Below are 25243 nucleotides of genomic sequence, written 5' to 3'. Positions count from 1 at the left end.
AAAAAAATATGCAAACATCTAAAATATGTGAAAATATGCAAAACATAATAGGACCAAATTAATCCACTTCCTCCTATAATGAGTTTCTCCCCAGGTCTAGACTTTTTATAATGTTAAACAAAAATATGCACTTGCATAAATATCCGAGCTCTATTTACAGCCTAATATGTATATTAGGGTAGTCCTTAAACATCAAATGAAGGATTTTTTAGGTCTCACCCCCTCAATACACTGTCACAGATATCACGTATAAATTTTGGTTCCGATTGGAGTCGTTTAAGGCATATCGCAAAGGGGTCAAAGACCAAATGCCTCTAAGGACTCAAAAAATGGACAATATTTTTTTTTCATTTAATCGATACTACTAAAGTCGAGGATATCACATATAAATTTTAGTTCCAATTGGACTCGTGCGCCACCTATGGGAAAATTTTTTAGTGGACTTATTTCTTTTTATGTAGTTAACATACATATGCTCTAAATATTAACCAAATCGGACTACAAATACGGGATTTTCAAATATCTCCACTACTGCGCCACCTATAGGATTAAATCATCTTTCATGTTACATTGTCATCGGGTTCTGAGCCAACTGTGAAGTTTCAAGTCTCTAGGTCATCGGGAAGTTCGCCAGAAATTTACTCCAAAATTTGCCCCTAATCTAAACAAAATTAGTAGGGTACCACCTTTCCGATGAAAAAAGAATTATCGAAATCGGTTAACGTGGTCCAAAGTTATGCGGTAACATACCTACATAAAAAAAAATAATAATCCGACGAACTGATAACCATCTCCTTTTTGTGAAGTCGGTTAAAACTAATTTAAGAATTTCGTGAACTACTAACATTCTCTGATACTTTAGAGAAAATCGCCGCGATTTAAAAATTGCATTCCAAACTTCAATAGCATTTCCCAAACAAAACCTGCGAAAGTAACATACGACAATCTTTTACCAGGCGACAATCAACCTTATCGTGAACTTCATTTTCCCCGAACCGGTTCAATTTTCACTTTTTGTTTCCCTATATTTACTATGGACGGATGAAATATTATAAATATATATAATATATAAATGAATACTTGTAAAATTTTATTATGTTTGCTGTTTTAACAAATTCATAACGGCACAACCTCAACAAAAATAAGTTTGACAAAGTTTCATCAGATAATGCTGAAATTGCTACACAAAAAGAGAAAAGCAATCGTTAATGTGTAGGAAAATGGAAAGGATTGTGGACGGCACCGGATTTACCTTAGTGCCAGTCGGGCCATGGCCGAGGGGCCTCCACAATTTGGGGGCCTCCACCAGTTAAGTTGGTCTTCACTTCTTTATACGCAATAATATATCTCCATATAAAAACGCTATATCTATTCTTATGTACATATATAAGTATTGAAAGCCGCATTTTTCTGTGCCCAAAGCCCGAGAATGGCTGTACCGATTTCTTTCAAATTTCAGACACGTTCTGCAGACCTTCCAAGGGCGGTTATATAGTAACAAAATTTCTATTTATAAAGTGCCTTGATAGCTCCTATACAGACCGAATAGTTCATGCTGCATATCTCTGGAAGGGCTCATGGTAGAGTACTGGAACTTGGTATGTGAATATATGAAGCTAATCCCATGCTTATGGAAAAAGTGGGGCTATTTGAAAAGAGATCGTGGCGGCTTCCAAACGTACTTAAACTTTTACCTAGCTTTGCAGGTATACTTGATTCTTCTTTACGCGGGTTTGTAAGTGAACACGTCCTAAATGGCTGCACCGATTTTGACGAAAGTTTTTGTATGTGTCTGGTCTCTGGATGGTTTAGGTTTGCAATTTGGCACGCTAGGTGGCTCTGGAGTCGAGTTATTATATATTAAGTATACCCTTTTAACGCCATAAAACATGCATATGATAGACAAATTTGAATTCAGTCGGGTAAATTCATAATAAAACTGGCTTTAGTGCTTGGACGAAGTAGATAATATAGGTCAACATTATAACTGACTCATCATCAGATATCAGCAGAAACTGGGTGAAAACTTCGCTTTGCACTGACTGGGAGGCATTTAGAAGGTCTATGTAGTTTTTTGCTCTCATTGAACAGACGGAACTGCAGACTAACTTGACTGTGATAGGCGTACATGACAATTCCATTTGCCCGTCCTGCCTTGAAGAGGAATGAGGAATTTGGCTGCGATGTATTGAGAGACGAACACGTCAGCTCAAAGTCTGCTTAGGTTTATTCGTAAATCGTGCAAATTTAAAACAGATTAAAATGGACACGAAGACAATAAAATGGACGGCATATAGTCTGAGCCGCTGTGGTGTAGTGGTAAGCAGTGCGCGCTTCCACTCCGCAATGCCCGGGTTTAAACCTTGGTCAAAGCAACATCGCAGCAAAAATATAGAAAAAAGGTTTTTTCTTAACAGCGGTCGTCCCTCGGCAGGCAATGGCAAACCTCCGAGTGTATTTCTGCCATGAAAAACAGCTTCTCATAAAAATACAATCGCCGTTCGGAGTCGGCGTAAAAAAGTGTAGGTCCCTCTGCTTTGTGTGACAACATCAAGGCGCACGCCACAAATCGGAGGAGAAGCTCGGCCAAACACTAACATATGTGTAAGCGCCAATCTATTATTATTATTATTATTATTATTATTATTATTATATAGTCTGAGCGCTGTTTTCTAAACGCGTTGTGCCATGTTCCGACAAAAAAAAATTTCCCGTAATAGGGACTTGTCTCACCTATCGAAAAATACTGTCCCACCCGTCATAAGCGCAAAGATGTTTTGTTTTTTCAATTTTCAAATACAATAAAGCCATCGAAGCATACAAATAAATATAAACTACATATGGCAACTGTCTTTCAACTCACTTTCCGTCTTTCGTAAGGCAATGGTCAATTTTGGCAACTATCTGGACACCTCTTTACTGTCCTGTCTTTCGAAAAACTAATAAGTTTTAAAAAATTAAAATAAATAAAAGAATTTATAAATTTTCCTTAAAAATATAAAACCTAATAAATAAAAGAAAATTGCTTAAAAAAGCAAAAAAATGAAAATAAAGCAAAAATATTTAAAAATATTTTTAAAAATGAAATGAAATTAGTAAAATATAACTTTTTTCTTTTTAAAACAATAAAATCTTATAATTAAATTATAAAAATAAAAAAAAAAATTAAAAAGACGTAAATAGTACTTAAAAACTAATAGAAGTTAAAAAAACATTTTATTTTTTAAACAAATTCTAAGAACTAAAAGCAAATTGAATCAAAAAAATTAAACAGGTTATGATTCCAAAAAATGAAACGAATCAAAACAAGTATATCTATTTTCCTGTTTAAAACAAGAAAAGAAAAAAATAAGAGAGAAGTGAACAAAAGAAAAACAAATTAAATTAAAAAAAAGAAGAAATAAATAAGAAAGTTCTAAAAATTAAATGAAAAAATACCTTTCTTTTTGAACAATAGATACTAAAAATAGAAAGAAAATCAAACTAAAAAGGAAAATCAATTTAATTAAAAGCAGAAAAAAGTTAAAAAATATCATAAAAATTAATTGAAATCAAAAATTTCAAACCCGTCACATTGGAATGCCCCATGTATAGAAGAATTATCCTATCTTATAAACTTTGTAAAATATAATTTTTTTGAAAATGACATTAGTTAGAAAATAATGTCCACTTCAAAGTAAAACCCTTCTGTCATAAGTATGTATGTAGTTAGACTAAATATTTTCGGAATTCAACGTTTAAGTATCATTCTCGGCTTTTATGTTTGGCAAATATAAAAAAAATTATCCACTCCTGAAATACTGGTTGTTCAAAAACGCTTTGAAAAAATTTTAAATATTTTTGTGACATGGCCTAATGTATATTACTACCTAGCAATAGCTAGTATATTCAAATCTCCAACTATCAGGTATCTCTTCACTGATCTTATCATACGAATTTTTAACACTCATTCTTCAAAAATGTTTCATCAAAAAGTGTCAGAAAATTAATACAAAACAACTAAAAAGGATAATAATATAGGAGGGTCAATAGGAAATTTTTCAAATTAATATTTTAAGAACACACACAAATTTCATAACCACTCCAATTAATGTGAGTTCATCACGCATTCAGGCGTAACCAACTCAACCAANCAACAAAAAAAAAAAAAAAAAAAAAAAAAACAAAGGAGTAAAGAAAGAACTAAAATCCAACTAAAACAACCACCAAAAACCTTTGTCTGAAACACAGAAAACCAAAACAAGAAAACTGGAACAATTGTTTTTATGTTTCTCGTACAGGTTAATTTCCTAATCAGAAAGTGTCATAGCAACGAAGGCATACAAAACAGGACAAAACAAAATAAGGCAACTTCCAAATGGGAACAAAACCGAAACATTACCAATTGGAGTGTGTTCATGTGTGTGTGTGTGTGTGTGTTTGCGAGTGCTGGTGCTGACAGCGTTTTAGGGGCGGAAAGTGACTGCCCACTCACTGTACATAGTATGTATGTATGTAAGTGCCAGCGCATTGCAGCAGGGCACAGTAGTCCTTTTACATGGCTAGGCTTTAGTTGTTGCTTAGAATGCGTGGTAGATTGTACAAATGTCGAACAGCGCGGAGAAGGCGTCAACAGAACAGCTAAAACTCATTCTAACAAAAATGTGATAACAAGTGATTTCGGAAAAGTTCTAATTTAGTTTTGTTTTATGCGAATTTCATTCAGGAATATACCAATGAAGTCTTCAAAGAGCGCCGCCAACAAGAAGTGCAAACCGATGGATTATACAAACTATGCCTATAATGAGGCTGTTAGCCGGCTAAAGTTAATGTTGGCCGAATCGTATGCCCCGCCCAGAAGTGGTAGTGGCGCCGGCTTAGCTGCGGGCGGTGGTAGTGGTGCAGCAGGGGCGTATTTGCGGCATGGAAATGAGGATTCCACGGATAATTATTCAGATAATTTGTCGGTAAGTGAAACAACAATAATTGCCTGTAATTTTATTTAATGCAACAAAGTTTGCCAATTGGCATAGAAGTTCGTTGAACTCTTTAGTTGGTTTGAAATTCTAATTGGAATGCAAGAATTTATATTTTTTGGGTTTAAGCAATGCTTAGCCTGTGCTAAGGAAAATAAAACAAGGGAATCTAGTTTTTAATTTGGTAAGATTTTCTAAAGGATTCCAAAGTTGTGCATACAGCAAAAGTCTTGCTGAAAGATTCTTCGTTAATTTTCGAATAATACTTTGCTAAAGTGCTCAACAACTATACATATTTTATATGTGAGTCTGATAATCTTAAATAGGCTTTGAAACCCCTGGTAACCCCTATACAGCTGTTGCAGCAGTATACTTAATCGCGAGTCTTGCGTCCCCGTTCGCGCACTCTGGTTGGTGGGTGGTGGTTCTGTCGGTGGGGCCACTCCGACTTATTCGGTTTAAGAGCTCAGAGCATCTGATCAACTTAAGAGTCGAATTGCCGCAATCCGAATGAAAGCTAAACACATCTGGGGGTCTCTACTCTGTATTACGATTAAAAATTCAATTCGACTCAAAGAGCGACACGGACTAATACAAATCCATAGTGCCTAATATCCGAAATTGAATGATTTGCATTTCGAATCGCAATACAGAGTAAGCCACCTGGTCCAGCAGTCGGAAATTTCAGTCTCACGTTAACGTCTTCGGAAACGGAGAAAAGCTCATTGACGTCGCCGCCATACACCAGCATTGAAACATACATAAAACCATTAGGAGTTCCCCTGATCAAATACGAGAAACCTACAGTCACAAACGATATCCGAGAGAACTTTTTCAATTGAATCTGAATATTACTTAAACAAAAAACTTCTCATCAACCGGATTTAAATGAGCTGTGGGAATCGATCTTCAAATCTTTTCGTACCACTGCGGTCGGCAAATATCAGCGAAAGAGAAAGAGCTGGTATGTTGAAAAGTTATATGCAGCTGCTACAGAGAAATAGGCAACTTTTCAGGCCACCCTGCAGCCGAGTCAAACGCACGCGGCAATTGAGCGGTACCGGGAAAGAAGGAACGGAGGGGAGGGTAGCTGCCCCTACCTGGATACACCCTTGTTGATCTCGAAGCTGTGAATAAGCAACCTGCTTCAATTGTTGGTTGAGCGTGGTCAATACAATTTTCTGGAGTATTCTTTAATCCTCCTTAGTATTCCAATAGTCGGTTTCAGTAGGAGTGATCCTTTTCACAAATTTTCGTTTCCGAGCTATGTCTAGGCATCGCGTCGGCTACTTCGTTCCCTTCGATATTGCTATGTCCAGGAACCCATCAGAGGGAAGTCAGTGGGAAACATTAACGCCACTTAGTGCAACCAGCGACACACGACCTTTCTGAACTATATTCGACTTTACTACCTTTGGACCTAACATTTTCCATGCCGCCTGGCCTGTTCAACAAATACAGTGCCTTACTCCACTGCATGAGACAAGCCGCCTTCTCTAAGTTAAATTTCTCTGATTGAAAGGCACTGCAGTTATCAGGCTGGCGAAATTATTGTTTATAGTTTTGAACCAGCTGCTCTTTCCTTCTTTGAGCAATCAGTGTAGGGGAAAATAAGCATTATTTAAAGACAGTAGGCCACCTTCCCAATCCTCCCTTGTTGGAAAATGTATGGGTGGGGTAAAACTCAGACATTCGACTACCTCCATGTTCGGTATAAAATCGGGCAGTTTATACGACTTAGAAACTAAAAATTTTGAGCAGTGTATCGCAGCGACTAATACCTTATCTATTTAGGTGCCTTGTCACCAGCCTTCGACCTCAAATATGGGCAATATATAATTTTGGCCGTATGTGAGCATTTTTGTGCGCTATATTCATGGCTGTAAGGTACCCAGTATATAGAGAGCCGTCGTCAGTGTGTCTAAAGAATTTTGCCTAGCGATCGTTGATCCTTTGACGGCCCCTTGTGCTTCTCGCCGACCCGGCTCAACCGACTATTTGAAAAGGGTATACCGATCCTATAGGAAGCAATCTTTCTACAGTGTCGGCGAAGGAACCTAAACTTACAACAATTGTGCTGCTAATTCGTACGTTGCACGCCCTTTCATATGTCAGCTCTCGTCCGCTGAAGTTTCTATGGTGATGCAGAGGAGATATGACAATGAACTACCTAGGCAATTTGTTCCTTTAATGTACAGAGGCAGGTGGGGGGGTCTTTCTTTTAAATTGAATAACAAATAACAACTTTAATAGTTAAGTGATTGGTTGGGAATTTCTTCAATGTAAGCTTATAATTCTGAGTTTCCCGTAGCCAGTTACTGACCTCTTTTTATCTCTTTTTTGCAGGTTATCGAGCGTCCTATTTATTCGGATATTTCGAAGTACTTGTCACCAGCTCAAAAGTCACGCTTTAGCCCGGGTATTCGCACAAAACCGAAACCTTACAAGGCTTTCTCCTCCTCCAAGGATAATTTGACACTTCAAATGCCCTATACGGGCAGCACTACCACCGCAACCGTTCCACTGGAATATTACACAACCAGCAAACCACAACAACCCGCCGCTGATAGTGTACATGCGCCTGTGGAGATTTTCAATTTCATCGAGAAGCAAGAGGATTACATTGAACAACTGGAGAAAGAGTCCAAATACTGCCGCAATGAGTTGTCCAATTTGCTTGGCAAAGTCAAAGACGTGATCAACGAGAATACGCACCTCACGGAGACCGCACGCTCCGAGTTAGCCACATTGAGCTGTGTCGATAAGACACTGCCCACAACAAGTCCCTCCTCGGATAGCGATGAACGGCAGCAATACAAGAAGAAGGCTTCCACTACACCGCGCAGCAAGAAAGACTCTTCCTCTGGCACAGTGAAATCACCTCGATACGCGTCAGCACCAAATATCGTCTACGAAGCGCGCATAAGCGAGCTCGAAGCAGAGTTGATGCAATCAAATATCGATTTGAAACGTTTGAAAACGGAAAATGAAGAGCTCAAACGCAAATTGGCACACGTTGACCCACTAGTGCTGGCTGGTGCCCATGCAGCCACTCCAGCTACTAACTCGTCGGCCGCTAATTGTGACGCGCATCGCAAACAAATCGACCACCTGCAGCAGGAGAAGAATGCGCTCGAGGATAGCGTGCGGCAGCTGCAAAAAATGTTGGACGAAGCCAAGTCGCAGCAGTACCAGAGTGGTGCCTCGTCCAAGCGTTACATCAGCGATCTAGTGCAGATGGAGCGCTCACAGGCGGAGTTGGAGGTGAAGCATCTGCGCGAGGAGCTCGATCGGCAGCATGAGCGTGTGCGCGAGCTACAGCATGAGATGGCGCGTCGCATTGCCGATGAACGCGCCAATGCCGAACGACGCTACAACACGCAGGTGGATCAATTGGGCGGCGATCTGAGCAATCAGTGGGAGCAGGTGGCCAAATTGCAGTTGGATTTGGAACGTGAGAAACGTTACGCAAACGATCTGAAGCGCGATCTCTCGAATCGCAATGCGCAGATCGATGAGCTGAAGATGGAGCTGCGTTCAAATCGGAATACTTTCTTGGCCGATATGGCGCAAGCGAATGCGGAGAAGCAATCCTTGGAGCAGGAAATCACTTCCTTGCGGCTGCAGTTGGATCGTGCGGCGCGTGAGGCGAAAACTGAGGCGACGCGTCTGACGGCCGAGATCAGTTCGTTGCGACAGCGTTTGGATCGCGGCGATGCCGATTTGTTGCATTCCAAGCGGGAGGTGCTGCGCCTGAATGATGAGATTGCCAATTTGGAGAAGGAGGTGAGTTGAATCTTTGGTAGATTTGTGCAAAGGGTGGTGCGTAAATTTTCGTCTAATTGCTTATTATTTTCAGCTGGCCTACGGTGAGATGAAAAACGAAATTCGGCCCACTAAAAAAGATTTAGATAAGCGTATGACCGAGATGCATGATAAGCATGGTGAGATTTCTGATAGTTTTTCTAAAAACAAGGCACATTATTTTAAGCTTTATTAGAATTTTTTACTAACCAAGTAGAACCAAGTTATTTAATTTTTGATGCACTGTAGCTTTTAGGAAAATTTTGACGTTTGACATATTTTTAGTCTAGTACTTTATCGCTTTCCCTAATTCGTCTTGAGCTCGTAGGGGATACTTATTTCATTGTGCTTTCAATACCCGTCACTTAAGCAAGCTGGGCTTGGGAGCTTTCGTTGAATATTTGTCCAGAATTCTTCTCAAGCGCGCTCATCTTCGTTAGACGTCGTTCATGTTTCAGCGTATTAAAAAAAAAAATAACATATTAACAGCTTTTCAGATAGATAGATAATGCCACGATCTATAGCCATTTATAATTGGTCAGCCGAATTTAGCTCCGAATTGGGATTTATATTTTTGCGAAACTGGTTGTTTGTCTAAAAGTTCCATGCGTTTCTTAATATCGCTACTAACGAGGAAAATTGAGAAATCCATCGAGAAAAGTGAACGCGGTAGAATGCTTTTTGGACGCGGAGGACGTTTTGATAATACAACCATATCCTGTTGGATAGCAAACGTCCTTAAATCCAGAACCATTACATCCACTCTAGAACAGAAAAGCGTCAGACTTTTAGCTACGAAAGGTTGCCCGCTGTTATCTCCCCCCTGCTATGGTCGATCGAGATGGATGAGCTACTCTTCCTACTAAGTGAAATGCCTTCCATATTCAGGGCTACGTGGACGATATTATCATTCTAAAGAATGCGCTGAACATAGTCGCCAAATGGTGCAGTAAAACGCGTTAAAAGTACGCCCAAAGTAGACTAACATAACCATTTTTTCCAGGTAAAGAAAAGGTGAAAAGTTACTGGAAACATTACTTCAAGGAGCAAAGATACGCTTCTCTAAAGAGGTATATTTTCTGGGAATCATCCTTGACGATAAGACTTTGCACCTGCTGGAGACTTACGGATCGAAATTGGGGTATCAACCGGAAACTGGCAAGGCGGATGTTTCATACTTTCTCCAAATCTTTTCTAACTTATGCTGCGTCCGTCTGGTGGAAGAAGGCATAAGTAAAGCGCACGCTGACCGACCTCAGCAAACTACAGCGACTAGCCTAGGTGGGTGCGATGAAAACAACACCAACTGCGGATTTCGAGGCGTTTCTTGACCTGCCTCCTCTAAGTAAAAATTGCAAAGGCACAGCTGTAATTTTTTGTGGCTGTTTTTACCAGGCTACTGTTTGATCAGAATGATCGCGGTGCGACCAAGCACCTCATCTGGGGTATGATGAGATTGAGTCGTCTCAAAAATTTCTACAAGGCTGCCAGACTGTTGTTGAGAATGAAATATCTTCGCTCTAACTTCATGACCAAATCCAAGCAAATCTCAAGAACTGTGTATATGTACATATACATATAAATAGAGTCAGTACGCCTATTTGGACTACTGCCTCTAGCCCTAAATTCGCTATAAATTTTAGAAAAGGTCCCATGGCTAGGAAGTGTCTGTGCTCTACTCCTGGCCATATATGTCCTACGCAACTTCACGAAGGGGTACATTGATTTCTCTTCGGTGGGGTCAAAAGAGATCGCTCGACCAGATCCCTAGCTATTTCAAGTAGCGTCTTAGCCTGCAATGACTCGCCAAAATGCCTGTAATAATTCTAAGCCTCTCCTTGGGGAGGTTTATGAGTTGCAGTAGCCTAACGAATACCCTTGCTGTTTCGCTAGTGGAGTTCCCTCAGTTGGAAATTTTCCTCTCTGAATGCTTCCATCACTGTAAAAGGTTCTATCGCAAGGAAGGGCTGAGGTCCTATTGGAGTCGATGCAGCAGCTATTCTGACTACCTGATCGGGTTCCTCATTTCCTTGGATCAATGAGGATTTGACCCCGAATCATGAGAGATGCAACAGTGCCGGTCCGCTTGGGATAATGACCTTCTTGCTTTCATGATTCCTATGAAATTTAGTCTCTGCGCACAGACTATGTGCATAAACTTCCGCTTGAAACCGTGTGGGATCTTAGAGCCATCTGTGTACCATTGTAGCGTGTTGTCCTTGATGTATCCCTCCATAATAGAGCACCCAAAGTAAAATTTGCAGATTTAAATTTTTGTAGAATATTTTAAACCTCTAATGTGAAATGCTGTATAAAAATAATTTGCTGAATTCTGCTTTAGGTGTACTAAATTATGATTGAAGTCGTATTTTTAATAAAAAAAAATAGTAGCTTCGACCCACTGTACAGAGTTGTTAGAGATGGAGCAACATTCTTTTTTAATTTGACTGTCATGCAGGGATACTAATGTTTAAGCAAGTTTGGTTGAGGCTTTAAAACTGCTGCCCCTTTGAGTAGCATGAAACCAGTAAATAAAATTTTACATTCTTTGCGACGATGCCTGCGAATTCATCATCCTAATTTGACTGTACTATTTTAACAAAGAAAAAGCCCGTTAAGACATCCTGCATTTAGAGATACCCTGACCCCGTGTATCCCTCTCTTTGTGCGACAATTTTAGTATATGTAACTAAAAATTAGATAGATTATTTTAATTTCTTTTTAAATTAAAAACTTTCACATAGCTTTAAGCAAAGTAGAGTATAAAAATGCACATAAAATGCCACTCAAATATATATCAAACAAGCACTGCACCATCATTTAACTCTACACAGTTTCGTTCTGGGTAAGCTATTGATTTGGCTTGTGTGAAAATCTTTTTAACTTATAAATTTTGAAAGAAAATCAAACGAATTTTTTTTTAACAAAATAAAAACTAAATTAGTGCCTCTAAATATTGTTAATTAGTGTTTGGTAATTGTAAATCAGTACGAAATTTTTTCCAATACCAACAATGGTTCAACGAAAGTCAATAGTTTATTCATGAGTTGCCGTAGTAGTAAGAATAAAAATTCACCTCAAACTAATCATAAAATGTTAGCTTTGCGAATTTTGAATTGTCATTTATATTTAATGTAATAACTGAATTATGCTTCACTTAAATAAATTTTTTATTAATAAAAATTTTTTGTTTTTACTTTTATTATGTCATAGCCGAAACCGTAAATGAACTTGAGAATATGATACAGAATCAGAAGCAACTCATGGATAAATTGACTAGCGAATGCAAAACGTTGACGAGTAAACTCGAGGATACAGCTATCAAACACAAGTAAATATAAAATACGGAATTTTTTATAAATAAATAGTAACTTAGTATACTTACATATGTACATGGGTAATATTATGGAATTGAAGTGGTTTAAAGAAGTTGCATTTACGTATGTATATCGATGCCGTAAAATTAATAGCTCAAATAATATTTCGACCGCTGAGTGGAAGATCGACCTATCTCGGCAGCCAGTACGAAAACGCCCTATATCAAAAAACTTTGCAAGAACGTCCTATTTCAGAATTTGGTTGAATAACGCTCAATATGAAAATCAGTGGGACATAAAATATGAATGAATATCTGGCAGTATGAGGGGCATGTAACCAAGTGATGCATGTTTTTACGTGCGCCTGCTATTCTTTTAGATAATCCCATTACTAGTCTTGAAACCTTCCGGAAGTCGCTTAACATTTTGACAAAATTGTCAGGCATTTTTTCTGTCGCTCAGCATGTTAAGCTGTTTGCACTCACGTATTTCGGGCTCTGACTTTTTGTTGCGGCAAATACGTCTCGCTTCTCTCTTCAGTTTCCTATATTATTCACAAACAGATCGCGTTGTGCCCGAAGACATCAACCAGCCCGGCGGAGTTAACTTTCCCATTAAGGGTCCGGAAACTCCAGGTGCATTCCCTTAAATCGTAGTCCTTTAATTAGATTGCTTCTGAACGGATATTCGGTTGCTACATAGAGGATACTTTTTGTTCTGGCCAAGTGGAGGTATGAGAATATCGTATCTATATAATGGATTATTGCTTCCCACTCACGAACATTGAGAAGTGATCGCAAGTTACGTCTATAACAAGGTTCCATCACGGTATTCACTAGAACTAGCTCCGCTAGCTTATGCTGTGTTTTCTCGGACAGTTTTCAGACTGTATTGGTTTTGCCCTAACGTAGATTACCACGCAATAGACCGCAGGATAGTTAAATATCGGTCAAGTTTAAAACATGTACCGCAGGAGAAGCTTTTCAAAGCTTTCTTTAGATATTATATGCCCAAGAGAAAAAACTCTTTCTGAACTTAAGTTCTCTGTATGTATGTATGAGGACTGGTCAGATAGTTGTATTTTAGTGTGTTCACGACTTCACGAATTATAAAGGGATCGTAGAATAGCTCTTAATGCGGGCTTCATATCAACGATCACCTGCTCAAGATTTTTTCTGTGTGCGTCTATATCACTGATGCTAAAAACAGTGCTCGCGGTCTGACCTCTGTAAAGCTTTCTGTAGATTTTATATGGGCGCGCATAGAGTCAAGGCTCTCTATGAGCAGCACTATATAAAACATTCAGAGAAAAACTAGTACCCCGGGAGAAGCTTTTTACCTCCCTCTTATTAGCTCGGGATGTAACTATGTAATATTGATGCGCCTAAAAGATGCAGCCATTTCTATTCTCAAGCTACATACCTGATGACAGTACGAATGGAAATTATAATAGCGAGGTTTCCGTTTTTTAAACTATGATTTTATTAAAGTTCGTATAGACTGCTCATAGGCGCGTAGTGAGCAAAAGCTCTTTCAGATCGTCTCCTATTTAAGGAAAGCTTTAATAAGCTCCTATTTACCTCGGCGCATATTTTCGTCCTAACTGAGTTACGGTAAACGGCATATTTCTAAAAGCATCTTCTTTACACTTTACATTCAATTACCTAACTCAAACTAACACTGAGCGGCAGTTATTAATTTTTCAAGCTTTCTTTTGAATTGGAAAGTTTTAAAAATAAAAAACACTCTGCGTCTCAGTGTAAAAAATATTTATAGATACAAATACATGGAATGTAATTACAAATAAAAAATATAACGAATCAAAAGCCAAACAATATGAAAATTAGCAAATTTTCGGTGTATAGAAACTGTGTAGGGTATAAACGGAAAATACTCGGCAACATATCAAAAAAAAAACTTGCACCAGATGGAAAAAAACGTCAAAAAGTGCACGCACAACACAATTCGACATTTAATTTTGCTAACAAAACAAAAAAAAAAAACGAAATTGAACATAACTACAAAAACAACAAGACAATGAACACGCTGGATTAATGCGTTGTCGTTTTTCACAATTCTTATTTATTTTTACTGCTGCCGCTTGCTCGAAAACGAAAAACGATTACACTGATGACTATAATAACAACAAAAATCACCGTCAATTCAATAAAAATACAAAAAAAATATCATAATGAATACTGCAAACACTGAAATATATTGCAAAAAAATTTGACATGCAACAACATGCCACCACATATACATACATGCATACGTAAAATATTTACGCAATTCAACAAATAAATAAATGTTGAACGCAATTTGATTGATTACCGTAAAACTTAACAATGCACGCACTCAATGAACGTCCATTAAATGAACTTCGTAGTAGCAAACACAAGAGCAACAGCAACACCAATGCCGATAGACAGTATTACAACCACAAAACCCCAACCGACCACGTCAAAGCCAACAACCACAAGGCAAGTGCCATGCAAATCGCCTACAGTGTGGGCAACAACGCCGTCTGTGACACACGCACCCAGGACGCGCGCGACAACGCCAACTCCCTATGTAGCAACAACAACAACTACAACCAGCGGCGTCGCTTGGTCTGTGCCAACACATTTGACAACCACCTGCTCACAGATGCCGGCAATGAAAACGACTACAAAAACAAAAGAAATTGTCAGCGAAGCTACAACGAAACAGGCCTCAGCACTAGCACCAACACCACCTACCACAAGCAGTTCATTAACGGGCACGAAGCCAAAAATACCGCTAGCAACTTCGCTAGCGGCCACAAGCGTAAACGAGTACGTTTTGCCGCCTAAGAGTGCTGTCGAAAAAGATGTGGAAGCAGTAGACACACATAGATCACGCTCACCAGCACCAAAGCTATCACAGATGCGTCGTCGCCACGGCTACGGAAGTGACGAGGATATCCTAGCGAATATTACGAAAAGCAACGAGCGACTCGAACGCGAACTAGCCAAAATGCCACCACTTCCTACATTGCCACTATCGGTGCATCGACGCCAGCAACGTTGTGGGCATTTGCACCGCACACCATCGGCTTTTTTGCGACGCAGCGCCAGCGATGAAGGTGGTGGTCGCGGCGCGACAAAGACGACGAACGCCGCCGAATGGCGTGGACTCTACGGCACTCATGGTAGTTGTAGTACAGACATGAAACACTTAGCAAGTTGTACACATTTTGAGCCGATAGCGTGCACATGTTGTTGTAGTGCAAACAATGGGGAAAGCAATATTAGTAGAGCGCCCACAGGGAAGCAAACACAATGCACCGATAGTAAATATTTCTCTGACACTGCGTACACGTTGGGCGCGAACACTGGCACAAATGTAGACACAACAACGACCACAAAAACCAGCACAGCTGTCACAGCTGTCACAACAAAAAAAGCAGCATTAGCACATAGTTTTAGTAGCAGTTGTCACAACTATACATGGGATGCGCACGCCGTTGCCACAATCACTACACCCACAGCAACTTGTGAAACACAGAGTAGGTTAAAAGGACAGGCGGCAAGTGGCACGTTGACAGCGGAAACGAGCTCTATCGCAGATGTGTCCCTATGTGGTAGTCATCCTACGACTTCCGTTACATACTCCACACCTGCGAGGGAAGCGCTCAACACAACAGCTATACCATCGCCACATTGCGGCACTCATTTCATGCATTTCGATAAAGCGACTGCCGCGCCGAAGCTCTGCACGTCCTGTAATCCGCTTGCGCCCGCCGCAGCCTGTTCTTCAACGACATTGCAACCATCGGCTTGCTATCCGCATGTACACTGCAAAACAGAGCCGTTGCCTTGGCTGCAACAGCATCTAGTTTTGAATCAAACTTTTAGTGGACTCGAACGCCAGTCCGTAGATTACTGCCATGCATGTCAGAGCCCAAGTCAAGGCGAGCACTTGACGGCGCCAACTGAAAGCAAGGCAAAAATGCCAGAAGCAAGCAAATCAGCGACTAAGTCAACCGCGAGTCGAGGGGAAGCAGCTACGCGCCTAACGCAACCGAGTTACAAACCACGCACCTATTTTGAAGAGCTACTGCGTCGCGATGAATGCTGTGCGGTTAAGAGGGTGGGTGGTAGTGCGTCGCGCGAGTGCGTAACACCACACGAATGTGTAGTGGCAAAGAAAAAGCCACGACCACCTGTCAAAGTAGACGTAAATGTGCGATTGGTGCCCAAGCCGGGTAGAGAGCATAAGGAGAAAGTAGAAAAAGACACAGCAGCGCCACGCGAAGTCAAAGTACAATTAACAGAGCCTGCAATAACAGATGCCAAGCCCAATGAGCGCGAGCGGGAAGAAGTTTATGGAGCGCAAGACCTATCGCCCGCCATAGATATACCCGACTTGCCTTTAGATGAGCTGGTAGTGGACGAACTCGAAAATGCCAGCTTGGAACAATAATTTCGATTGCTCTCTTAACTTGCGGGTTAATATATTTACAAAATATTTTAAATTATTTTCCGCAAAAGTTTCCTTTAAATTGAACTACTACATACATACATAGCTCATGAAAAAAAACCACTTGTACGAAAAATGCTCTTCCTGCCTAAAGCCGCGCGAAAGTTTTTCACACTCATTTACTTATATAAAATTTTATTTAACTCTTTTTTTCTTGTAACTGTAGCGAAGAACGTCAGCAACTACGCGAAACGAATGAAAAACTTATGGATCGGCTAAAGCAAATATGGGCCAGCTATAAGGAATTGCATATGGAGCGTGAAAAATCAAGAAAACAGCTGAGTTGGAGACGTCCAAATGGACGCCAGCGCTCTGCAAGTGATACCGCCGAGTCGGCAGGGGAAGAGCATTTTTCTGCGCGTACTTATAGTTTAGACAAGGTAATTGCTATGGAACATTTGAAATAGACTAATCGTTTGCTTTCTTCTTTTTCTTTTATTTTGCTCTCTCTCTCTCTCTCTCACTCTTCTTCTTTATCTCTACGTATTTTTCCTTACTTACTCTCCTTAAAACCTGCTCTCATTCCTCTTCTACGTGGAATATGCTTTACTTCATACAAATGTATCTACTTATGTAGAGTGGAAATATCAAATTTACAATCGAATGTAGAATATTTAAGCAATCGCATGTTGAATAGCGAGCGTATTGGAAGATTAGACAGTACACCAATTTCATACAGTAATCTCGCAAGCAGCAAAGGTAAAGCGCATTGTAATGATTTCGATAAATCCACAACTTTGATACACATGCTTACAAAAATACACACATACAGACACACATTTGAAATGTTTCAGAGCTGATATACTATACTTTATATAATCTGAATTCCTTTAATAAACAAAAAACAGCCACGAGGCTTTGGAGAGCGTTGACACCAAGTCCCATCTGCTCAGCTTGCAAAGGGTTCAATAGCTGGCATATCTATGCACTTATAATCGGAGAAGGTTGCTCGAGACGCTGTTCAGAACCACTCTGCGGCTAAGATTTATTGTGTCTAACGGACTACCTCTATTTCATAGACAATTCTTGTTAAAAAGAGAGACTTTAACATTAGATAACAGAGAACTTAGCTACAACTTCGGAGCTCCCCATAGAATAACGGATAAGCCGCCACCCTTTGTAACAACGAAGATTTTACAAACAGACTTACAGACTTCAAGTCTACTGCAAGATAAGATCAATGCAAATTTGGAAAACATGAACGATCCTCTCCACCCAAAACTCCAAGTTGCTATAGAAAGTCTGGCTGCCATGAAGGCTCTCAGACTCCCATATATGGACCTAAATATGTCCATCTTTGCTGGGTCGCAGAACAAAGTGGTGTTTTGTTTATGAAAACAAACTGCAAGAAAGTGATTCACAAATACAGATACTGCAAAGTCTATGGCGAAGAGCGAACATTTCCATTGCAACTAAGCAGAGTTAGACTTTAGCCTTTTATTTTTCTCTGCGAAGAAAACAAGTTTTACTTTGCTAAGAGTCCGAACTGAGAGGCCCAATGCATTTGGCTCATAGAAAAGGTTCGAGTTCAGAAATACTTTCCAATATTAATCTCACAAGAGACCTGATTTGTGCGATCGGGTTTTAGGTTTTGTAAATCCTCGAAATACTCGAAAAAGGTGCAGTATTTTCCTCCTGTTCCTACTTTTGATATCATTGCATATCAGACTATGCCCTGTTAGCATAGAGCTTACAATGCTTAATTGATCTTCTATAGGCTGAGCAGGTTCCCTGTTCACTTCGAACCGCTCCTCATTCGAGGGTAGAAGATTCGCTATTGATGTAGGTGAGCTCCGATATCTCTGTAAACATCTTTCCCTGACCAACAATACTACTACCGTAATAGACGATTGACCTTACAGTGTACATCGCTATGGGCTCTATCATCCATTTATTTTTTGCTACAATTAGTGAGTTCCCTGATAGAGATATAACGCAGACGTAAGGTAATTCTTTGATTTATTTTGAAGAGCATCAAATTTGAGCATAGATCTGTAGACTGAAAGTCCAAACTTCTGCAGTTCTAATATCCAATCCCAATGGTCCAGCCGTCTTTATTTAAAATATTAATTGCCACTAAGCTCTAAAAGTAGATCCAGTTTTCCTGATCCAATAATCGCTTAGTTCTCCGTTCGAATTAAGCGTTCAATCGACAAATATAAATAATAGACACTCCAATTTATAATATTATTGTACTCTAAAATATACTCTGTTTTACTTTGACACCAAAGAGTGAGTAATTCTAATCGAGCAACGCTCTTCGCTTCTTTTAGGAAAGCACCATCATAAAAACACTTTAACATTGCCGTATCGGTACTTCTCTCCTATCCTTAACCCTTTAACATACACATATGTACATATACATAAGAAAAGATTGGCTTGAATTTTATTAAATGATCCCTTTTACGCAGCCACTCTCGACTACAAGCCGACCACATTTGGTACAGTCGACAGCACACGTACCGGTGTTGATGACTACTCCAAGTCCTCTCCGTACAATTATGACTCCATACTCGGCAAGTCCGGCACATCCGACACATTCGGCGGCACCGCTACTACCAGTAACAACAGCAACACAACACCCGGCACTACCACCGCCGGCTCCTTATACAACAAGCCCGCTTACGACCGACCACCCACCGTTAGCGGCGATGCAAACAATGACTACAACTCCAGCTATAACAACAAGTATGGTCTCAACGATCCCGATGACGAAAATAACAAGGACAATTTGGGAGAAGGCGAGAAGAGGCGCAACAACAATGACATCGTCAGTGGCAGCAACATCGACGGAGCAATCAGCAATGCTGACCCAATCAAGTCCGACTACGATTACACCAAAGACTATAGCAAAGACTACGACAAAGATTACACCAAAGACTACAGTAAAGAGTACACCGCTGGCGACGTCAACACCGGTTCCACTGCGGCAGATTTATCGGGCAGAGCCACCGACCCAAACGTGGCCGCTCCCATCACCGGCAGCAACAATGACTACAATACCGATTACAGCGGCTACGAGGGATATGGACAGCAACAATATGATGCCAGCGCATATGATGTATCCGCTTATGATCAGTCCGCCTACGACGGCAGTCAGCAGCAGTATGGCACAGCAGGGCAATATGACACTAGCGGACAGAGCGGCTACGACACCAGCGGAGGACAAGGCGGCTATGCTGACTACTCAGCTACAGACTACGACCAGTCCGCCTACCAGTACGAAAGTACACCCGCAATGGCTGCCAGTGGAGAAGGCGCAGCAGCGACAGCGGCCATCGAAAATATCAAAACACCACCGGCAACCACCGCTGGCAGCAGTGGCAGCGGTGGCGTCGGCACAACACCAACCCCCACACCAACAGCAAAAACACCATCAACACCCAGCGGCAGCGCATCAGCCGGCTCACCAGTCGTGCCATCTGCCAGTGGAGTCCCCACGAACGTTGCTGGCCGCGCAACAACGGAGAGCCGCAATCAACCTCGAACGGGCGGTAGCGCTGTGGGGCCAGGAGGTTCCAGTGGCAGCGGATCAGTCGGCGGAGGAAAATCCAATCTGCCACAACAGTCTGCCACGCCCGCCACCAAATAGTAGTTGCGCTGAGTGGGTGAGCGATGGTGTGAGTCCGTCCAGTGAGCTATGCGATCCATTTGAGTTGGAGTTTAGCATAAGTAGTCCAAGTTTAATGCGTTCATTCGGTTCAGGTTCATCCTGTACTGAGGTGGAAAATAATGGTGATTTCGATTCGATTTCTGAAATGAGCATATCACCGGCGCAGACGGCAATTAGGCGGATAACAGTGATGGGTGCTGAGGCGGAAGAACGAGCGATTAATGCGAGTGGTGGAAATGGAGTGGCGGGGCAACGGAAAGCAGAAAAAGGGCGAACAATTTAACGAATGTATCAGTAACAATAGTCCTAAAAATTGTATTTGTATGCTTAAGAGTAAGCAATTTGTAAAAAGATTAGCTATTAATGAAATGTATAACCTTAGAGTTAAATAGCATGCGATTGGAACAAAATTTAATTTAAAACGAGTTATTATAAACTAAAAACACTTAATATTAGAAAGTGTAAATTGCACTTGGTTTAATTCAATAAAATAAAAAATATATGTTAATATTGAAACAAAAAGATTTCGGTAGCTAGTTTTCTTATAAACCTAATGCGAAATGAAGAAAGGCAAGTAAAACGAACAAAACTTTTTTATTTGCTGAGATGAGCACAATAGCTTAGGCACTCAAGGATCTAGGCTAGGACTATACAATGCACTGGCTTCGAGTGCTTAAGAATCCATGACGACCGTTATTTTAACTACTTCCTTAATAATATTTTCGGGGTCTAGCGATATGCGAACACTACGGATTTAGACTTGGGAGGTGTCCGACATATGTCTCCTTTTAATCAAGGATATCATGCGAGCCGGTCTTCATTGGACGACTGAATTTTATAGGAGCCTCCGGACTGAATGAACCAGTGTATGATCCAAACCCTTAGCCGGTCTCGGGTGTCATAATACCGCCGACAACAAATCGTAGACAAACAAAAAACTTGGAGGACTACCCTGGTGGCCTTCAACGGATCTGCCCGACCGCTACTTGAAGTCCAAACAACCTGCTGAGAAACCAATGGACACTAAAGTTGACTCGTCCATCGCCAGTGCACTCGAAAACAAGTCCAATTAACCTCATCTGCCAACGCCTTTCGTCGAAGAAAGCAGCAAAGAATCCATCAGGGGCAAGCTCGAAAACGGCTCCCAATAATGGAGGAGATGGCTTGCGTAGAGGGTTTAAGAAGAAAGCCCATCCAAAGCCGTAGGACTACTATTAGAACTCTTAAGAGCTTCAAGAATATATCCGAAACTTCGGACACCAAGGATAACTCCGCCAATGAACCAAAGTAGTCAAAATAATCCAACAAACCAGCCCTGGAAAGGCGTCAAATTACTCCCAGGGCCATCAGCGAGGTCGCCAAAGAACATTTCATCGAAAGACAGAAAACTAAGACAGAAATCACCCGGGCACAAATCCAGCGTCAAACCCCAGGAGGTCCGTCGTTTTGTCTTTTGCAGATAAGAGACAAGCAGGCGATCTGTTGGCTTGATGAGATCTGACCCGATGCAGACCTCCTTGCTGTACATAGGGAAGAGGAGGGAGGAGCGCTCAATGCCAGGCGGTATCCTAGACGGTTGGCAGTGATACAAATTCATCTACTGATTCTAAAGCTTATCAATTAGTCGTATCATTTTAAATTATGTCATCTATAAGCGGATTAGTCAATTCACCAAACGACTCAATTTAATCGTAATGCATACGCATAGTAAACTCATCCTTCCACATTAATGCAAATTTAATTTACCTAATGCTTTACCTATCAAATTAGAAAGCAACGCAAAGGACAAAGGGTCAAAAGTCACTTACATAACTGCAGAAGATTTATTGCAATAATCGTCTTAACTCGACAGCAATTAAATAACGAGTGATAAAGATTAAGTGACTTCGATTAACTGTTATGGTCAGTTGAAGTGGCATGCCACATACGTTAGAGTGAACAATGGAAAGTACTTGAACTTTGTAGTGGTGCTAATAGACGCAGAGGCATACGTACATATTTAGATGTGACATGCTTATAGAATATGCCCCAGCTACCTGCGTGCTATGATGACCGCTATACACAAATTAATACGTGGTTTGTTAAACCAGCAAAATTGACAGGCAGGCTACGGTGGAATAAAACTGTCTACCAGAAATGCAGAAAAATTGCGCTATTATGCGCTAATTGTACCTTTATTGGCAACTTGGGAGCCACTACAACCAACAAATCATGACTGTAATCTTCGGCTTGAACTCTTGGGTGGATAAAGCCTTTTCTTTATTTTGTAGATCTTCTTTGCTTTTGTTCAATTAAATACGTATGCCGAATTTCCACTGGGCATTGAAATGACAAAAAATTGGTATCATATGGAAATAAACTGAATCACTATTTTTTATCCTAATTACACGAAAATTTTTTAATGCCCAAATAAGTCATTAAAACAGGGTTTGAAAAACTGTCAGCAAAGCACCAACAGCATTACTATTTTTGCTTTTGCTTAGCTTTGAAACTTTCGATTTTGATTCGAACTGCTTTGCTTTTGCTGTGACTTTGAAAAGGTTATTCTGTTTTTTTTTTTATCGGCAGTTTATTTAAACAATTTTATTGCTTTTGATTTGCTGTGAAACTGCTTTTGCTGTGCTGTTATCTGCTTGGCTGTGTTGTGCACATGACGCTTTTGCAGCATGGTATATACATATTAACTCCGCGATCAATGCAAAGCCGCAGGGTAAGCGACTAGTGGATTTGCGCACGCATACATATAATACCCTCTGTTTCTTCCAAATCGATGTTTCGCAGCAAATTTATAGTCAAATTGGTGTTGATTTGCTGCTGCTGCGCTGTCTTTGTGCTTCCACAAATTGCTTTCAAAACGTCAGCCAAAGCATTTGTTTTTTTCTGAATTGCTTTTGCTTTGCTTTCGATATCATACATGCCGAAGTAAAAGCACAGCAAAAGCAAATTAAATAAAAATATTACAGCATTTTCAAACCCTGCATTAAAATTTTTGCCATTTAATGCCTAGTGGAAATCCAGCACTATAAAGTGTAAACAGAGCCGAAATCGTAGAGCGAATTTCACCGGACAGAGTGAAGCCGTCGTGTGATATTCGCTGGCAACATTTTGACCAGTAAAATAAAATCGAAATGAAATTCGCATCAGCTGAATACCGCATAAAATGATTCCCCAAATTTTACAATCATCTTCTACCTGATAATTATCTACTAGAAAAGAACAGAAATAATTATATTTCTTCACTGACTACTGATTTTGTGACCGATTCGTCAAACGAGCTGCGTCGTTGTGTGCAATCTTATATACATGCTGCAGTGTGTTTTAATTTTGATAGAGAATTTTCTTATGACGAAGATCGCTCCACTTTCGGAACTTATCGATAAAATAATCTATTTGATATCGATATTTTTATCGATTTTGTTTTCGATATTTTTTATTATTGATATTGTATCCATCATGATATCGATATTGTTATCGAATTTTCTATCGACATTTTAATCGAATTGTTTATCGATATTTTTTATCGATTTTCCTATCGATATTTTTACCAATTTTGTTATAGATATTTTTATGGGGTTTCTATCGATATTTTTATCGAGACTTAAATGGATTTTCTAATCGCTATTTTATCGATTTTGCTATCGATATTTTTATCGAACTTTTTATTGATTATGTTAATGATGTTTTTATCGGGTTTGTTACTAATGTTTTGATGGATATTACTATCGATTTTTTATCGATAGAGTATAAAGATAAAGGTTAGGTTAGGTTAGGTTAGGTTAGGAGGGCGTGTATAGAATAGTCAATACTTTCACTCGGAGACAGAATTTTCCATTGTGAGTGCCCTCTTTTAGTGAGTGTCAGGAGGAGACACGTACCTATATCGAAAGAGTAGCGTTAAGTCATTATTTTACTGAGCCAATAACTATCCCTAATGAAGCCGAGGAGATCCAGCAGTTCCACTTCTGCTACTTCTAGCCATCTCATCAGCCGACTCATTGCCTTTCATATTGCTATGTCCGGGAACCCAGCGTGGTAATATAGGATACCAAAATATGTAGGACTAATACTGTCGAAGATATGTTATTTTAGTAAAAGAAAATTAACTTATTTATTATATTATTTTTTTAATTTTCATTTATGGGTGAAAAATAGAAATCGGAGTTCTCACAATAAAGTCCTTTTTTGTGAAGAAAACACACTTACATACATATCTTATGTATTTTTATTAGATTTTTAAGTTTTTGTGATAACTTTTAATATATTGGAAAAATCAGAAATTTACAGCTGATTTCAATATGAATTTTTTCATTGTAATATCATAAAATCAAAAATGTCCACGTCATAGACATAAATTGTTTATATCGACTTTTGTAAACATTTTAAATTCAATACTTATCAAGATAAATTCAATGGGTAAAGGAAAAATGACTTTCTATTCTTAGTCTATTCAGAGAAACTTGGTATATTAAAAAGTATCTTCATTTGATTCGTTTTTCAATTCTATTAGATTTTACAGTTTTTTTTTTTAGTTTTTCACTCTGAAAGGACTTTAAAATGATAAAGATATGATTAATTCAAAAAACGATTTAAAAAAATCTGTGGAATGCACAATAACAATATGAGTGCCAAATATAAGAGCGAATCCTGTAGAATTGAAAAACATTAGGGCTTTTTGGTTTAGAAGGTACTGAAAATGCGCTTTTAATTAATTTTATTTTTTAAGTTAATAAAATTAGGAGGATGGCATTCGAGGATGTGGTCGTGTGTGTGTGTGTGTATATGTTAGTCCTTAATATATAATTTTTTCAAAAATAAATATTGCAAATTTTCAAGGTTATTCAGGGATAAAATTTTAAAAGGTAAATTTCCATACTCATTCGTCATTTCGCACCAAAAACGTTTATATTTTTTTAATTCTACAGGATTTTCACTTTTATTTGGTATCCAAATTGTTATTCTACATTGCACGGAAATTTCTTAATAATTTTTTGAATTTATCATATTTTTAAAATTCAAAATGCTTAAAAAAATTCTGAAGTCAGAGTGAATAATAA

General features: G+C 39.5%; 1 protein-coding gene across 1 annotated transcript; it reads left to right on the top strand.

Annotated features, from left to right (window-relative positions):
• The first annotated feature begins 4601 nt into the window (after positions 1–4601).
• Positions 4602–20609, top strand: LOC108362905 (uncharacterized). Its single transcript, XM_017616056.1, is given in 7 exon segments — positions 4602–4946; positions 7302–8741; positions 8815–8899; positions 11973–12090; positions 17154–17275; positions 18988–19914; positions 19964–20609. Coding segments are annotated over 7 exon segments (3432 nt in total). The 5' UTR covers positions 4602–4715; the 3' UTR covers positions 20473–20609.
• The last annotated feature ends 4634 nt before the right edge of the window (positions 20610–25243 follow it).

This window comes from Rhagoletis zephyria, unplaced genomic scaffold (assembly GCF_001687245.7).
Source record: "Rhagoletis zephyria isolate East Lansing unplaced genomic scaffold, Rhagoletis_zephyria_1.1 Rzeph_scaffold_01139, whole genome shotgun sequence".
NCBI classification, from domain to species: Eukaryota; Metazoa; Arthropoda; class Insecta; order Diptera; family Tephritidae; genus Rhagoletis; species Rhagoletis zephyria.
The sequence above is the reverse complement of the archived record's forward strand: the minus strand, read 5'-3'. Positions and strand labels throughout refer to the sequence as shown.